General features: G+C 37.5%; 2 protein-coding genes across 6 annotated transcripts in view; one reads left to right on the top strand and one right to left on the bottom strand.

Annotated features, from left to right (window-relative positions):
• The window catches only part of MTBP (MDM2 binding protein), a 76,710-nt gene extending 69,794 nt beyond the window's left edge, over window positions 1-6,916 (bottom strand). For 3 of the 5 annotated variants that reach the window (XM_002925534.4, XM_034668566.1, XM_034668567.1), the window contains exons 1-4: window positions 6,677-6,916; window positions 5,742-5,822; window positions 1,341-1,414; window positions 1,097-1,245 (exon numbers count right to left, since the gene is read on the bottom strand). In XM_002925534.4, the coding sequence (XP_002925580.2) occupies window positions 1,097-1,245; window positions 1,341-1,414; window positions 5,742-5,822; window positions 6,677-6,794 (422 nt within the window). In that variant the 5' untranslated portion in view covers window positions 6,795-6,916. The remainder of the gene's footprint in view (window positions 1-1,096; window positions 1,246-1,340; window positions 1,415-5,741; window positions 5,823-6,676) is intronic. The other 2 variants (XM_034668568.1, XM_034668569.1) reach the window with 2 other exon arrangements.
• A 94-nt stretch (window positions 6,917-7,010) lies between these two features.
• Window positions 7,011-13,884, top strand: part of MRPL13 (mitochondrial ribosomal protein L13) — a 44,684-nt gene continuing 37,810 nt past the window's right edge. The window contains exons 1-2 of the mRNA XM_002925533.4: window positions 7,011-7,195; window positions 10,571-10,694. Coding sequence (XP_002925579.1) covers window positions 7,169-7,195; window positions 10,571-10,694 — 151 coding nt within the window. The 5' untranslated portion in view covers window positions 7,011-7,168. The remainder of the gene's footprint in view (window positions 7,196-10,570; window positions 10,695-13,884) is intronic.

Here is a 13,884-nt window from a genome sequence, read left to right as displayed (position 1 = left end):
AAATCATGGAAGGAGCCGAGATGCCCTTCAACAGATGACTGGATTAAGAAGCTGTGGTCCATATATACAATGGAATATTACTCAGCTATCAGAAAGAACGAGTTCTCAACATTTGCTGCAACATGGACGGCACTGGAGGAGATAATGCTAAGTGAAATAAGTCAAGCAGAGAAAGACAATTATCATATGATTTCTCTCATCTATGGAACATAAGAACTAGGAAGATCGGTAGGGGAAGAAAGGGATAAAGAAAGGGGGGGTAATCAGAAGGGGGAATGAAGCAAGAGACTATGGACTCTGAGAAACAAACTGAGGGCTTCAGAGGGGAGGGGGGTGGGGGAATGGGATAGGCTGGTGCTGGATAGTAAGGAGGGCACGTATTGCATGGTGCACTGGGTGCTATACGCAACTAATGAATCATCGAACTTTACATCAGATATGAGGGATGAACTATATGGTGACTAACATAATAAAAAAACATTAAAAAAAAAAAGATAGGATATTTCACGAAGAAAAAAGTAATCACAACTTACATCACCTGGACCAACTTGTATATTGTACCACAATTCAAAAAATCTGAAAGTGAACCCAGTCATCTATATAATCCTCAGAAACTATGCAGTTTAAAGGTGTCTAAATGTTCAAGATATACATAAATTGAAGAAATCATATATTTCAACCTCAAATAGCAAAATGAAAACCATAATTTTAGATTTGAGTTTGAATGCCAGTTATTAATCTTAAATAAAGTTTCTATTCAAGTTCTTAAAATTCATAACCAGGCAGAATTTATCTTTTAAAAAGTGACATTTTAATTAGAGTATCACTTTTTATGATTCCTGCAATTTTGTAAGCTTAAGAAACTAAATATTTTCAGATGCCAATTTTTCCATTTTAAATAGTTTTATTCAAATAAAAGGTCCAAATTGCCTATCTTCCAAGATAAAGAGTTGAAAATTTCAATTAACTAAAATTCCCTTCTGATAGCTGCTAAAACATTTAACCTTCACTCTTGTGGCTAAAATATTGTCTAATGTTAAGTATTTTAAAGATATTATAGAAAGATACTATAGAAAGTAAGCTATTATAAGCATACTCAGCCAAGGATAATGATTCTCTGCTATTACTATCTTCTTCCTCAAAACACTCAGCACTCAAACATTCTTCAATATTTGTTTGAAGAACATCTTCGATTTCATCTTTTTCTGTACCAAAATGTATCTCTTCCCAGTCAGAACTGCAAAACTAATACATGAAAAGATTGCATTAAATGATGGGCTCCTGAAATTATTTATATTAACAAAGACATTTACTAATGCCTATTTTTTCATTTCTGTTACCTGATAAAATCCACATATTGCCTGCACTGCAAAGAACCACTTCTTGGAACCAGGTATACCGCCTACCGAACACGCTTGAAAAGAAAACCATGGTTATTAGAAGAAAGGCATACCACAAATAAGCGGATGTTATGGCATATATACGTAGAGAATTATATAATTTTTGATACTTATTATATAGTTCTTTAAGATATGTGTGTGTATATATGCATATACATATATACAACACAGATCTTTTTAAAATCCCTAAAAAATTCAAACAGAACAATCTGCCTAAAGAGCAAAATCATTCACCAACAATGAATACTTTTGTCAAAATCAAAATCCATACTATTTTATTCATCATTTTAAACACGAAAGTCTACCAAAAATATACATCCAATTACTACTGAGTCACACTAAACCGTGTAAGTCATTTTAGGAAAAACGATTCCCTCTTCAAAGACCATGAAGGTCTGGTTCATCCTGGCTACGGAGAGAAGAGATAAAACTACAGCCTAAATGTAGGGAAGATTCTCTTCTTGGAGACCGGAATGTTACATGAGGATATGAAGTTAAGGGTCATCACCGGGATGCATGTCAGTTTAGAGCCACATAGAATGTAGAACTCCATAAAGAAACTGGGTTCACAGGAGGGAGGAGAAATGTGGTAACTGAAGCTTAACTCATGGGAACGAGGGAACATGGTGAGCGCTTTACTACCGCTTTCTCCCAACAGACTCAGCAGAAGACTTAGCTCCTACTTCCTTAAGAAAACAGAAACCATTATTAGGTAATTACTCCCAAACATCATGTCAGCAAACATAGGACACTACTCGCATTCCCATTATTCCTTCCTCATTCCTTTCTGTGAGTACATGAGGGGCACTGCCCTTTCAACTCAAAGTTATCCCTCAAACTTTCAGTGGGACTCCAAGCCCCTGATTAGACGATCTTTCTTGCACCTTAAAGCTCTCCTCCTCCGTCAGTTCCTTCCCATTTGGATTTAAATTTGCACAGATATTCCTCAAATTAGAGGGGGAAAAAAAGATCTCCTTTAAATCACCTCCCTTTTCCAGACACTACTACTTCTTTACTCTTCTTCAAGGATAAACTGAAAGTATTGTCTACACTTGACTGTCCCTATTTCCTCATCACATTTTCTACTCCCCTCTAAATCCATTTCAATCTGTTTTTCTGTCTCCAACATGCCACTGTAACTACACTCCCTAAAGGCAACAATAACTAGCATGTTACTGAATGTGACAGCTCTTAGTTGTTACTTGACTTCTCAACATAAGAGTAAGAAAGGAATCAAAGATGACAGAGTTGTCCTCTTTCTCCTTAAAACACTTGGCTTCTGTGGAACCTATCTTTCCAGCTGCTCCTCATGCCTTTAAAAACCAGTGCTCAGTTCCCATGAGTTAAGCTTCAGTTACCACAGTATTTAAATACTGGGATTCAGTTCAAAATTTTCTGTTCTTTTCACTGTCCATAAACAATCCCATCCTTTCTCATGGCTTGAACTGATGTCTATATATTGATGATTCTATAATCTTTTTTATCTTCAGGTTTTTGAGTTTGAGTTCTGGAGACATGTATCCAACTTTTACAAAACATTTTCACTTGGACATCTTACAGGCAATTGTTTAGAGTGTTTACATGTTCTAAACCGGACATGTCATGGTCCTTCAAAGCCTAACTCTCTTACCTCACTAAATGCCACCATCTACACTATAGCCAAGCCAGAAATCTAATGTCACTCTTGATTGCTTTCTCCCTCTCCCCTTCTCCTAAATCACACCAGTGCAACACTCAGTCAGGTGGATTCTACCTCTATAATTTCCTTCAGATCTACCCATTTTCCTCTACCCTGATTGCCTCTCTTATTTCTCAGCTGGTCTTCTGCAGTAGTCCCTTTATAACCACACTTTCCTCAAATCTGTCTACTTTACCATAAGCCAGAATACTTCTAACACAGATGGTACCAAACCTCTTCCGTCATTAAAGCCTTTAATGGTTAATTATTACTATGAAAAAAATCCAAATACCCCGACATGATTTACAAAGTCTTCCACATAGCTACGCCTACCTCTCCAGCCTTAGCTCAATTACCATCATATCGCACTTGCAGTTTCTCACACTTGCCGTATTACCGCAAGCAATAATGCTCCCAGGATAAGAAATTCAACACGAGCAGTTCTTTCTTTGCATGGTTCCGATATGCAGATTTCAGTTACCATACTTTCAATAACTCCTGGTCCCCCAAAACATGGTTCAAACTCCAGTTACCAAGGTTTATTAATTATGTGTAATCACATAAAGTAAAACTTCACTGCTAGCTTCTCGGATCACAAATCACTACTTAAATCAAAGATGTGTATCATGATCAGTGACCAATTACATCGCTACTTTCCAAGTTTGCTGATTTATCACTGCACATCTGTTATTCAGTTCATACGAACAGAGGACGAATATGTAATTGTGTTTCCTTCTTGCCTCCCAGTGATAAATCCATGCTATTTTACAAAAATAGATAATACGAAGAGGAAATGGGCAAAGGAAAAAAAAAATGAAAGAGAAACAAAAAAAAAACCAAAAAGTGATAACACTGAAAGTGATATTCAAATCTCAGGTCAATGGATTCTAGAAAAGCTGCTGTGATAAAAACACTGTGACAAAAAGGATGAAGATGTCTCAGAGAAAATGACACTGACAAATACCTTTGCATTAAAGGAACTCCTTGACATTAAAAGTGCAAAGGTTAAAACAATAGAAGCCAATACAAACTTAGGAGTACGGCAATTCACCAAAACATAGAAGAGATGCTCACTCTATATCCTAAGTTATACAATGACAAGAAAGTGACAAGCACTGTTCAAACTACTCTTGATAAAGTTTTCACACAAAAAAAGCAAAGAAAAAAGTTTAATTCTCAATCCTTTTATTTTTTATTTATTTATTTTTTAAAGATTTTATTTATTTATTTGACAGAGAGAGAGAGACAGCCAGCGAGAGAGGGAACACAAGCGGGGGCGGGGTGGGAGAGGAAGAAGCAGCCTCCCAGCTGAGGACCCTGATATGGGGCTCGATCCCAGGACCCTGGGATCACGCCCTGAGCCGAAGGCAGACGCTTAACGACTGAGCCACCCAGGCGCCCCATAATTCTTAATGCTTTTAATGCTTCAATTACAGCCTATGAAATAACTATTAGTTTTACCGTTTTGGTTTTTTCCCCATTTCCTCTACATGTATAACCAACAGTGAGAAAGTGTTTAACATTTTGACAAAAAAAATGTCATGAAACAATTGTGATTTATTCCCAATGATTTTATATTAGGATTGCTTTGCATGGCCTCAGCGTGCAGTCATTTACATAGTCCCAGGCTAATTGGCAAAAAAAAGGACTGCCTGGATAAGAAATGTCTATCTACCCAAACAGGAAGTGAAAGTTATCACGAGAATTCCTAGAACGCTCCCAAAGCTCTTTAATGTATACTTTCAAGGAACAAGTGAAAAATCTTTCTTGCAGTAATAGTAGTACTGACGTAAATTATACCAACTTGAAAATTAATGAGTACTACTGCAACTGGGCAAACAGACTAGCGCAGCAAAAACACATTAGAAATAACTTCCCAAGGGTGACAGTTTAAACCTGACAGACAAGAGGTTCCCCAGTGAAAGAAGAGAGAAAGGAACAGATGGTACAGTCATGAGAATTACATTACCAAAATGAGCACCCTATCCCTGCCATCTCCAGAAGTTTCCTTCAGTTTTTAGGCCTTGGCCTGTTTTGGTTATCTCTTTCTCTGAACCTTTGAAAGACACTCTCAGAGGCCAAGAAGAGGAAGTAAAAGAGAAGATAACGACCAAAAAAAAAAGTAGATGGATTTGTATAATGTCAATAGAAAGCACAGGAGAAAAAGATTTTTACAAAGCAAAGGGTGGTCAAAGAAGTCAAATACTTAGAAAAAGTTAAAACAGTTAAGGATGGAGAAAAGATCACTGTGTTTAACAATTATGAAGTGCTTTTAAGAGAATCAGTAAGAGGTAAGGGTGGGAAAAAATGGTAAGAAATGGGTGTAAGAGCATTAATAATGTATTTGCACTCAGGACAAAATCATAAATCCTTCTTATAATGCCACTTACCCTATTTTATGTAGAGCTAAAGACGGGCAAGAAAATCCATAAAGGGAACAAAATAGAGAGAACCTAAAATAATTTTCATACAATTTAATCACATTCAAGGAGCAAGAAGAAAAGGATGTCATCTTTTTCAGTTTTGTATTTCCTTACTTCCCTATCCCAGTAGCTTATGCACAGTCAACAAATATCTCTTATACCTTTACGTGATCAAATGAATTAAATTTACTTTCAATACAAATGCAGTGTCAGAGCAATAGGAGTTTGTGTTATACTTACCGGGAAAAGTACTATCTTCTGGATTCACTGAAGCACTAATGCTTCTTTTCAGGAGATGATAAACATTTGCTGCTGTTAAGTCTGAAAAAGAAAAGACAAACTAACTCAATGGGCTTAAGAGTTAAGTCATCCAGGCCTATTCCAATTTCACCATCAGAGACTCTCAAGAACATTATGTTGTACATGAACTTCACACTATTCTAGTTTCAGTATAATAAATCAAATGCAAACAGAGAAAACAGGAAAGGCGCCCAGTTTGTACATGCTAGCCAGTTAATACAAATCCAAAAATCCCCCTGAAGAATAATTTTAAGGGGAAAAGGGAAACTCTGTCACAATACTCCGTACACAACCACATACATTTTCTCCTCAAAATGCTTACCCAACCAAAACAAATAAAATGCAACACGGATTACAGCCAGAAAAACTGAAAAGGAGTGCAATCTCAAACGGTTACAATTGTCTTAAATTTACTATATACATATATATATATATAATATTTTTTTTTTTTTTTTAGCTTAGTTTATGTGTGGGATGTCTCTTCCCATTAGGATGTAAACTCTAGGAGAGTAAGACCCTTTCCCATCTTGTTCCTTTCTGTATTACCTGCATTTGGAACACACAGAAGGCGGGAACACTACTGAATGCATTTATTTCCAACAAGCAGATATTCCATTCCTAAGGCACAGAGAATGGTCCAGTTAAATTTTTACTGTGCCAAGAACTTCTGAGCGCTGGAATTTTGCATCCACAAATTTGTCTCTATTTTTCCACGAAGATAACGACATTTGTCAGCCCTTATGGGGCCGATCCCAGAGAGAAACAAATCCCCGGGAAAACTCGAGATAGGTCCCTCCCCTGCAGAACTTGATTTCAAACTTCATTTTCTTCCCTCTCCGCAAGCCGTTCCCGCTCTTTCTCAGCCCCGCGCTTACCGGGCAGCTTCTCGGTACCCTCAGCGGACGACTCCCCAGGCCCATGCTCCGTCTCCTCAGCCGCTGCGGACGGGACTTTTCCTTCCCCCCAGATCACAAGGAGCAGGTACCGATCCATCCCCTTAGAGCTGAACTACTGTTGCAAGTCCCGGTTTCCACATCCAAACAGTCGCGCGCTACTGATGCACTTCCGGTTCCCCTCCACTTACGGTCGGCTGGAAATTGTGTGCCCTCCGTCTGTTTGCTGCAGCTTTTCCGGCCGGTGGGTTCTTTTGGGGAATTATCCTCTCAATAACGGCATTATTTCCTCTTTTCGTGGCGAAACTGCTACCATGGGAAGGCTGGAGGAGACCCAGGAAAAGCAGAGAAGCTGACGAGAGCTGGCTGGCCTAGGAACTGTCATGCTTGGTTTTACACGTTTCCCGCCGGGGCAGTGATACTGAGGTCTGGCCTTGGATCCTGGGAAAAGGACGGTCCTGCTAGTGGGGAAGCATGTCGAGTTTCTCTAAGGCACCCCAGGTGAGCTCGAATTCTTGTACATCGATGGAATTCATTACACCGGCCGGAGGGAGTCAGTGGCTCGGGTGGATTTAGTGATTCTGAGTCGGCAGGAAAGCCGAATCTGGGCCAGGATGGCTCGGGAAAGCACATACGAGGGTCGTGATTGTGGCCATTGCTTGCTGTTTCTCTTGGCACATATCTTCTCCTCTTTTCAGTCAGCCCTTTCATGTCTTTTTTTTCTCCTTCCAGAAAGGGTATTCAGAGAGAAAGTCAGAGATAATAAGGTGGATCAGATAGGGCATTGTAGATCATTGTAAGAGTTTGTTCATTACTGAGTAGAATGAGGATCTATTGAAAGGTTTGGAGCCAGGAAGTAACGTGATGTCACTTAGGTGTTAAAAGGAGCACTCTGGCCGCTGAGTTCAGACTGTTCAGAGATGGGGATTGGTGGAAGATAGAAGCAAAGAATCGGTTTGGAGACCAACTGCAGTAATCCAGGCTGGACATGATCATGGCACAAACCAAACTAGTGACAGTATAGTGTTGAAAAGTGGTCAGGTTCTGTTTGAAGGTGGAGGCAGAAGGATTTCCTGAAGGATTGAGCTGACAGCAAAAGAAGAAACAAGGGTTACTCCAAGGTTTTTTGTTTCCATAACTGGAAGGGTGTGCCATCAGCTGAGACAGGGGAGACTGAAACTGAAGCAGGTTTCAGGTGGAAGAGCAGGAGCTCAGTTTTGGGTAGGTTGGTCTGAGATGCTTCTTAGCCCAGTTCTGCTCCAAGTGTGATTCCTTTCTTGAACTATTTGTTTCCTCGCCTGGATGAGGCAAATACAGGAAATAAACATTTTAAAACTTTTATAGAAATTTGATGATATGGTATTATTTTATTTTTTAAACAAAGTTTTTTAATCAAAATAATTGATCTACAATGGAATGGGGAAAAACTAGTCTTGGCTGCATATGGTTTAAAACCACTGTAGTGCAGGTGCCAAGTGGATAGTTGGATACAAGTGTAGAGTTCAGTGTAAAGGTCCAGGCTAGAGATGTAAATTTCTACATTTGAGAGTCCTAAGCATGAGAATGGCATTTCAATATATGAGTCTGGATGTAGTCTTTGAGGAAGTATGTATTGAGAAGAGAGAAGGACCAAGAACTGAATTCTGGGACATTTCAACATGTCAGAGGCAAGAGGTGAGAGAACAAGCAAAGTAGGGGGAAAAAAACAACAGAGGNAAAAAAAATAAAAATCTTTAAAAAAAAAAAAAAACAAAACAGAGGATGGTGCCCTGGAAATCAAGTGAAGAAAGAATACCCAGGAGAAGGAAATGATCACCTGTACTGAAGGCTTAGAATTGAACAATATAGTGACATGAAGGTCCTGGTAACTTTGGCAGACAGTAGAGTGAGGGCGATGGGTGTGGGAGGCAAAAGCCAGATTGGAGCAGGTTGAAGAGAGAATGAGGAGAGACAAGTTGGAGTAAAGACAACCTCTTTGGAAGAATTTTACCACAAGGGAGAGGAAAGAAATGAAGCAGTGGATAAGTGAGGTCAGTAGGGTTTGTTGTTGTTGTTGTTGTTGTTATTTAGCTTTATTATGGAGAATTTCAATCACTTATAAAAGGAGGTATCACCCAGTTTCAAAAACCTCATAGCCAGTATTATTTCCTCTGTACCCCCATTCATTTCTTTCCCTTCCTTATGAATTTCAGGTGAATCTCAGACTCCTATTATTTCATAAATAAATATTTCAATATCTTCTCTATAAGGATTCTTTTAAAAATATAATCCCAATGCCATTTATCAAAGACAAAAAAGTTAATTATAATTCCTTAATATCGAATGATTACTGTATGTTCAGTTTTCCAATTTTCTCATATATGTTATAGAAATACATAATATTTGGGGGTGCCTGGGTAGCTCAGTTGGTTAAGCGTCTGCCTTCAGCTCAGGTCATGATCCCAGGATCCTGGGATCAAGCCCCACACTGGGCTCCCTGCTCATCAGGGAGCCTGCTTCTCCCTCCCTCTCTCCCCCCTGCTCTTGCTCTCTTACTCTGTCTATGTCAAATAAATAAATACAATCTTTAAAAAAAAAAAACGGAAATACATAATATTTTTACTGTTCCTTTGGTTTAGGATCCAGAGGTAATAATTTCTTGTTTTTTAATTCTCTCTTAATAAATAGGTTCTTTTTCCTATTTTTTTTCCTTTGCAATTTTTGAAAACAAAAAATTGTCCTATGCAGTTCCCACTGTTTGAATTTTTCTTAGTTAGTCCTAGGCTTAGAGTAGTAGGAAAAGGGTATGGGCTAGAAGCTGTCTGTATTTGTGAAGAAAGTGATTATTTATGTAAAAAATCAGATGAAATCTAAGAAAAGCTACTAGATCTGATAAATAGGTTTAACAGGATTGCAGGTTACAAGACCAACATGCAAAAAATGAAGTGTATTTCTATATACTAGCAACAATCAGTCAAATTTAAATTAAAAATACAATACCATTTACAGTGGCATCAAAATATATGAAATACTTAAGAGAGAAATCTGACAGAAGATGTGCGAAGAGAACAACGTAGAAACTAGAAAAGTGAGAGAGGAGAAAAATAGAAATGCTGAGCAGTTTAGAAGCTGATTTGAAGTTTGTAATAATAACATTTAAAATAAAACCAGTTAGCCTGGTTGTATTTTTTTCCAGCAAGTTGTTCAGCAACTTATGTATATGCATAGAGAAAACATCTGGTTGAGATCTTTCTGGGCTGGAATTTTCCTAGAGTTTGAAGTTACTGATGGGTACTCCAAAGATCATGGTTTATGCCTGAGGCAGCCTAAAAATGTCTAAAGCAGCTATTTAAAATAGAAGTTTATTCAACACCATCCACCTGTTCTAGTCCAGCTATATTCTGTTACTGTATTCTCCCATGGAATTGAACTTCTGAAGAGCTCAGTTCCCAGTTGGTCACTCATCTTTCAATTTAATATATCTGTTAATCTCAAAATATTTTGAAGACCTTTATAACAGTTTGTGCTCTCATAAGAGTTTCTCGTTATCATTCTAGATTCTATTTTATGTGATACAAAGCCATATATGAAGAAAAATATATCTTTGAAATGTTTTAAATAAAGCATCATCCGCATTGCAGATAGAAAAGCCGTCAGAAAAAAATTACTATTAAACTTTGTAGAATGAAAAAAGACCCTCCTTTTCCAGAAATAGAAATGAAAACAGAACCAAAAAAAATTATTTAGTGAAGGATCTTTTTGATTGATCTGTTATTGATATTAACTGTAGAATACCACATGATGTTATATAATAATAAACATGATTATTTCCATTTTAATTAGAATTTTGGTTTTTTTTTTTTCTCTCCCTCTCTCTCCCTTTTTTTTTCCCCCTAGCAATGGGCCACTTTTGCTCGGGTTTGGTATCTTTTAGATGGGAAAATGCAGCCCCCTGGCAAACTGGCTGCTATGGCATCTATTAAACTTCAAGGATTGCATAAACCTATATACCATCAACTGAGTGAGTATCATTTTAGATCTGTCATGCGTAACCATAATTTTCCCACCAGAATAGAATCTTGAGGGGTGCCTGGGTGGCTCAGTTGTTAAGCGTCTGCTTTTGGCTCAGGGCGTGATCCCACAATCCTCGGATCGAGCCCCGCATCGGGCTCCCTGCTCTGCTGGGAGCCTGCTTCTTCCTCTCCCACCCCCCTCTTTCGCTGGCTGCCTCTCTATCAAATAAATAAATAAAATCTTTAAAAAAAAAAAAAAAAGAATCTTGAAGAAGTCTGACTGAACCACTTCTAAGGACCTCTTTTTTTCCTGGGATCCCTTGTTCCATTCTTGCAAAAAAACCTACTGGGGCACTACAGTGAATTTGGTTTATTCATAGGAAAACCGTACAGACTAGTTTGCCTGAGACAACCCTATTTTTTGCCATTACAACAGCAAAATTATAAGTAGCCCTCCTTACATTCTCAGATGTCCTGATTGGGACTGTAAATTTAGATGTTCACTCTTACACATGGTAATGTGCATTTGAACAGAGAGTTTTTGAAAATGAAGAACTAAGTTTGCCCTCTCTTCCAAAAACCTTTCCCCCTGCAAAAGATGCATAGAGCTAGTTGGACATGGAAAGTTTACTCTTCACTGTTTTCAATTGATAGATTTGATTTTCTGTAACCTTTTTCCAAAACAAAGGAAAAAATTTGTTTTGATACTAAAAGACTTCTGCTTATTACACATAGCTTTGATTGACTTCACTTAACCTGGCACTCCAGGGACCACCCAGCAAGATCTAGGTGTCAACTCTTAAACGCTTCATCTTGTTTGACCTGTCAACATTTTTTGCAGTTGATCATAGTTTTAACTTTCTGAAACATGAAATTATCTATATATAGTATGTATACATAGATAAGTTCATGTTTAAATATAGTTAATATTTTAAAGAAAATTAACAGTTATAATGATGATTAAATAAATACCCATACTCTCAACATTTGGGTTATTTCCAATTTTTTTTGCCATTACAAACAATATTACTGTCAGTATTCTTTTTTCCCCCAGTGCATATGTGGAAGAGTTTCTCTGAGGTCTGTCACAGGACAGAAGTTACTGGGTTCACAGGTATATGGGAAACTAGTTAGTCTTTATGCTGATGTCCTACCAGAGTTTGTATTATCCCTCATCTTCAGTAACACTTGATGTTTTCATTTTCTTTAAGTTTGTCTACTCTGGTAGATGTGAAATACACTTTCTTGATAGTTTTTCATTGTCCTGATTGGAAATGGTGCTACGTGTCTTTTTCTCTTTATTGGCCTTTTATCATTTCTTCTTCTGTCAGATGTCTTTATGGGTCTTTTGCCCATATTTCCACTGAGTTATTTGTCCTTAAAATTTTTATAACTTTTATTGTGAAAGTTTTCACATTTTCTGAAAAGCTCAAAGAATAGTACAGTGAATTTATACCTTCCACCCAGATTACACAGTCATTAATGTTTTAACATAAAATTTTAACATATAATTTAACATATAATTTTTTAATCATTGGAAAATAAGTTGCAGATGTCATAGTAGATCCCCGTGTATACTTCAGTATTCAGCGTCTCCTAAGAATAAGAATACTCCCCTATGTAACCAAAATGCCATTATCACACATAACAAAAGAAATGTAATTTAATTGTATAGTTTAATGTCTGGTTCATATTCAAATTTCTTTAGTAGTTCCAAGAATGTTCTTATAGCTATTACTTTTTTTAGACCAGGATCCAACCAAGGTTTCTATATTGCCTTCAATTGTTATTTTTCTTTAGTCTTTTTAATATAGAATAATCCTTCCCTTATTTTCTTCTTGCAGTTAACCTCTTGGGGATTCCAGGCTCGTTTTCATGTAAAGAACTTTCTTCTTAAACATTCTTCATTTGTCTTTAGATACATCCTCTTGCTAACTTCTCCTTCCCAGTTCCCTTTGTTCTTTTCAACTTTCTAATTTCTCAGTCTTCTCTCATTAAAAATAAGGAGTGCCCCAGAACCTGGTCCTTGGACCCCTTCACATTCCTTAAGCAACCACATTCAGTTTCATATATCAATATCTTCTATTATGCTTATAGCTCCCAATTTTATATCTTCATTTTTTACCTTTTCCCTGTATTTCAGACTCACATGACCACAATTCGACTCAGCAAATCTTCTTAGGTGTCTAGTAGACATCTCCAGCATGTTAATGTGTGTTTAACTTGGCGATATTGTACTTCCTGATTTCCTCCACCCAAACCAACCTGTTACTTCTAGTTTTCCCATCTCAATTAACAGCTTCTCTAGTTTTTTTCTTACTCCAGTCAGAAGTCTTTGCTTCATTTGTGACTCCTCTTTGTTCAACTCCCTGTAAAATATATATGAGAAAAAATATATGTATCTGGAAAAATATATATATCTGAAATCTGGCCACTTCTCTTTAACTCTCTCTTCTACTGTAGTTTTAAACCACTGTACTCTCTATTCTGGGTTATTCCAAAAGCCTCCTCACTGATCTCCTTGCTTCTACTCTTGCCCCAATAAGGTCTTTTCTCCACAGAGCAGTTAACAGTTATCTTTTCCAAATGAGAGTCAGAGTAAACCAAAGTTCTGTCAGTGCCCTACAAGGACCTACATGGTGTAGTCCGTGTTATCTCCCTGAATTTATTTCCTACCTCCCTTGAGTAATCCACTAAGACTTACTACTGTTTCATTAATATACCTGCCAACACATTTTTGCCTTAGGGCCTTTTCACATTTTGTTCCCTCTTCCTGCATGGGATATTCCAGATTTATGGCTTACTCCTTCACATCTTTCCGATTTCTGCTCCTTTATATTCTGAGAGAGGCCTTCCCCAAGTCCTCTGTCAGCTCCCCCTTTCACTTATTATACTCTACCTTGCCTTTTAAAAAAAATTAGCATTCACTGATCACACATATTATATAAATGTGCATTATCCCTCTACCTTTACTAGATGAATTTCTAAGAGGACAGGAACTTTGCCTGAATTTTTCACAGCTATATATATGCCCAGTGCCTAGAATAGTGTTTGACACATGATTGGGCTGCATAAACTGTTTTTTGAGTGTATATATGCATTTATGGATACCAGTTTTGAGAATGAAGAAATTACTTCTAATCAGGGCTCTGGCATTTCAGCTAAGTTAGACTTTGGATCTGTGGAGCTAGGGGGAAG

This window comes from Ailuropoda melanoleuca, chromosome 9, assembly GCF_002007445.2.
Source record: "Ailuropoda melanoleuca isolate Jingjing chromosome 9, ASM200744v2, whole genome shotgun sequence".
Lineage (NCBI taxonomy): Eukaryota > Metazoa > Chordata > Mammalia > Carnivora > Ursidae > Ailuropoda > Ailuropoda melanoleuca.
Note: the sequence above shows the minus strand (reverse complement) of the source record. Positions and strands in the feature narration are given on the sequence as shown.